The sequence below is a fragment of the Orycteropus afer genome, unplaced genomic scaffold (assembly GCF_000298275.1).
Source record: "Orycteropus afer afer isolate SDZICR_OR568_19922 unplaced genomic scaffold, OryAfe1.0 scaffold01268, whole genome shotgun sequence".
NCBI lineage: Eukaryota > Metazoa > Chordata > Mammalia > Tubulidentata > Orycteropodidae > Orycteropus > Orycteropus afer.
The window spans coordinates 48,597-52,644 of record NW_006922855.1 but is presented as its reverse complement, the minus strand read 5'-3'; the positions used below and the strand labels follow the sequence as shown (position 1 = coordinate 52,644).

The 4,048-nt window shown below is 49.2% G+C and overlaps 1 protein-coding gene across 1 annotated transcript in view; it reads right to left on the bottom strand.

The window, feature by feature from the left end:
- NLRP2 (NLR family pyrin domain containing 2) overlaps nucleotides 1–1,473 on the bottom strand; it is a 32,289-nt gene extending 30,816 nt beyond the window's left edge. The window contains exon 1 of the mRNA XM_007958976.2: nucleotides 1,188–1,473. Within this exon, the coding sequence (XP_007957167.1) occupies nucleotides 1,188–1,473 (286 nt within the window). The remainder of the gene's footprint in view (nucleotides 1–1,187) is intronic.
- Nucleotides 1,474–4,048: the final 2,575 nt, after the last annotated feature.

The window sequence follows — 4,048 nt, the reverse complement described above, 5'->3', positions numbered from 1 at the left end:
TTTTTTTTTTAATGATTTTGAGTTTTGTTCCACATTATTCTCCCTCGCTATCCAGTATTTCTCCCTCCCCTCCGAGTGGTTGTCAGTGAGCTGGGCATCATCTATTTCTTCTGTTCTCATAGTCATATAGGCTGAGGATCACATGGTGCACCAGTTCAAAAAGGGTAGCTTTATAGGAAAGAAGGGCACAGGGAAGAGGTAACCACAGGGAGGAAGTGGGCAACGAGCTGTTACATTGTAGGGAACTGCAGTCAATGTCATCAAGCTAAATGTGTATGAAATGCTGTGTGGAAAATGAATTTGCTTTATCAATTTTCACCCAAATCACAACAAAATTTTTTTTAAAATAATAAATAAAAGGGTAGCTTTTGCCCAGAGATAAAGCTCAGAAGGCAGGAAGGGACAGGAAAGGACAAATGGAAACAGGGAGGAAGTGGAAAGAGTGCTGCTACATTGTGGAGACTGCCATCAATGTCACGAAACAAGATGTGCAGGAATTGTTGAATGGAAACCAACTGGCTCTGTAAACTGTCACCCAGTTCACAATAACAAATAACATACAGTGTCAAACAGGAGAAAGGATGTATGGTGAAGAGGCCAGGGCAGATATACGATACTCAGGAGAAGACATAGGATGGGATACCAGAATCAGGACAGATACCACAGATACCGCTTTATGAAGGAGCTCTGGTAGCATAGTGCCTAAGGCACTTGACTGTTAACCAGAAGGCTGGTGGTTCAAACCCACTAGCCACTCCTCGGAAGGAAGGTTGGGCAATCTACTTCCGTAGTGATACTGCCTCTGAAACCCAAGGAGCGGTCGCTATGAGTTGGGGCCGACTCGACGGCACACAACAACAACAACCGCTTTATGAGGGGCTAGCATTTTTCCCAAGGTCCCTGGATAGCACAAATGGTGACCTAAAGGCTGGCATTCTGAACCCACCCAGTGGCACCATGGAAGAAAGTCGTGGTGAACTGCTTTCATAAAGATCATGGCCACTGGAAACTCTCCGGAGTCCAGTCGCACTCTGTGCACATGGGGTCGCCATGAGTCAGAACTAACTCAAGGGCAACGAGCAAAATCAAGGACACAGTGTTTGTCTTAGAAGGAGTAGCCCCTTCAAGGTGCAATGTTATTTTCTGTATTTCCCAAACCCTGGGGACTAGTGGCCTGGCCCGCTCACCCCGGAGCTCCTCCTTGGCTCTCTCACACAGGTCCGTCCGGTCCATCTTGGCAAAGGTCTGCATGGTCACCACCTCCACCCAGTAGCTGCTGCAGCGGTTGATGAGAATTTCCGCCAGTTGCTTCCCGTCGGCCTCGTCCATGTCTATTTGTGGGAATTCCTGCGCGTGAAGTGTGCTTCGCAGGCGAAGGGACTTCAGTGTAGATTTGAACCGGCTCAATTCCTCCTGGTCAAGTTCTTCCAGAAGACCTTGTAGGTTGAAATCCAGCCGGTCTGGAGATGCCATCTCGTCCCACGAAGGAGATCTTAGGATTCAACATTGAAGAATTATGGCCCCTGAAGTCATCTTAAAACCAAACAACAGTTTAGCTCAAGTAGTCAATAAAGTCTGCCTTGAGAAGTGTACTCCTTGAAAGAGTTATCGATATGGGGTCAGCTGACAAGAGCAAATGGGGACATCAGTTGGGACTTCAGGAGGGCGGTGAGTTTATGTAGATGCGGGAGGAACAACTCAGAAAGGGGGCTGAGGAACATAATCAACGTCACGGGATGGTGCCTATGGAAATGGCTGTGTGTGTTCTCAACAACAACAACATAAAATGAATTACAGAAAGACAATGACCCCAAATGAGCGGTGTTGTGTCAACACCCAAGCTGTGCATGTGCCAGGAACAGGTCCATTCTGCTGCGAACCTAATCCTTCAAGAATAACTCTCCAACGGAGGTGAGATTCATGGAGGATTCTCCTATCCCTTGGCTTGACGTGAGTGGGTCGCATCTTGGGATCCCCGGACCCCTTAGGGAGCCCCTGGTGGTGCAGATGGTTGGTGTGCTTGGCTCGAACCCAAAGGTGGAGAGAAGAGCCCACCAGGAGCTCTTCCTTTGAAGGACCCCTGGGTGGGTTGATTGGAGCAGTAAGGGAGGTACCAAACTGTGCCACTCAGGGATCGCTTTTGGTGCCCTCTGTAAAGGAATACATTCTTTCCAGATTAGTGTCCAGGTAGAGCCCAATGGTTAAGACAACTGGGCAAACCAATCCTAAACCCGGGGCGTTTCTAAGGTGAACAGTCAGGCTAGAAATATTGACCGGCTGTGGCTACTGGAAGGCAGTAGTATGTTGACACCACCACCGACATGCTCTTCCCATGTGGGGTTCATTTCCCCGAAGCCTGGTGGAATCGTGTTGCATGCAGGACTTCCCCCCTGATTCACGACTCTAAACCCATCATAAAATCAAACTCTACCCGAAACTGAAACAGAGAACACTTCTCTATCAAGAGACATCAGTGACGTATCCATGAACCTGAACCGACGATCAGGATTGAACAGTGGACGAGGGACAGCTCACAGTCCATCAGTTCTGAACGGTTAGCCCCAAACAAAGACGGCAGCTACAAACACCAGCTTCACAAGAAGCTACGTGTCCGCCAGAAGCCTACAGTCATTAGTCAAAACCAGGAAGGGCGTTTCGTTTGACAATGGAAAGCTGAGGGACAGGCCTCACATGGAACCGATGACATGCAGCCATTACTTAAGACGGTTTATGGGAAGAGCCTCCTTCCGATACCACATTTCTCTCCTCCTTAGAAGGGACCTCATCACAGCCGTCCCCGTGTCTCTACGCTGCCCAGTCATTCAGTGTGGAAGCCTGTTTGGCGAGGGCTGGATGAGGCAGCGAGTGTGGTCGTATCTCCACATGGTGGGAAAGGAAGGTTTAGGGAGATTAAGGAATTGTTTCCTCCTGGCTGTCATATGTTTAAGGCAAGATTCTAGTCAATGCAGCCTTACTCCAGAACGTGAGATCTTAATCTTTGCTAACGGAATTAACACTCCCAGTAAAGTTACAGAGCAAATAGGGGGAGTGTGGAAGATAAAGCCAGGGGCTTCTCAAAGTGGATGAAATTCTGTCCAGAAGGAGGACAGATTAAGTAAAATGTTCCAAAACCCAATGGATTAAAAAAAATATTCTTTTAATCTTTTTTTTTTTTTTTTACACTCTTGGGTGACCGTTTACACCGCAGATTGGTTTCCACTCAACAACTCACGCGCGTTCTGTTTTGGGGCATTCGCTGCAGTCCCTCAGTCTAACAGCTCTCTTCTCCCTCCCTGTTTCCCGTTTCCCTCAGCCTTCTTCAGTCGCTTCCTGCCTTTGTAACAAAGCCTGCTGACCCCGATAAGATGCTCACTTGTAATCATGACTGGAAAAAATGTTCTACATGCAACGCGATTCCAGCTGCAGCAAGGGAAGGAATCTTCATGCGAACAGGATGCTGCTGGGTGGCAGGGTCAATCCTGACTCACAGTGATCCCACGAGAGAACTGCCCCATCAGGTTTTCGGGGCTGTCATCTTCCAGGAGCCCTGGTGGTGCAACAGTGAAGCGCTCAGCTGCTAATGTAAAAGTTGCTGGCTGGACCCGCCGAGAGACTGCTCAGGAGGAACACGTGCTGACCGGCTCCAGTAAAGATGGCAGGTTCCCGTCACACGGGGTCGCTGAGTCGGAAATCAGCTCGACGGCACCTAACAGTCCTGACCGTGACCAGTCAGCCAGAACTTTCTCCCGCAGAGCCACTGGGTGAGCTTGAACCACCAACATTTCCATTCGCAGCTTAATGCTTAGTTATTGCACCACCAGAGCTCCTGTGTTACATAGTGTTATTGTGTGCTGTTGATTCGGACTCACAGCGCCCCTAGAGGACACAGTGGAACTGCCCCACAGGGTCTCCCAGGCTGTCAATCTTCACAGAAGCAAAGCCCAAACCACACCCAGTGCCGTGGAGTCCATTCTGACCCACAGCGCCCCTAGAGGACAGAGTGGAACTGCCCACAGGGTCTCCAAGGCTGTCAGTCTTCACAGAAGCA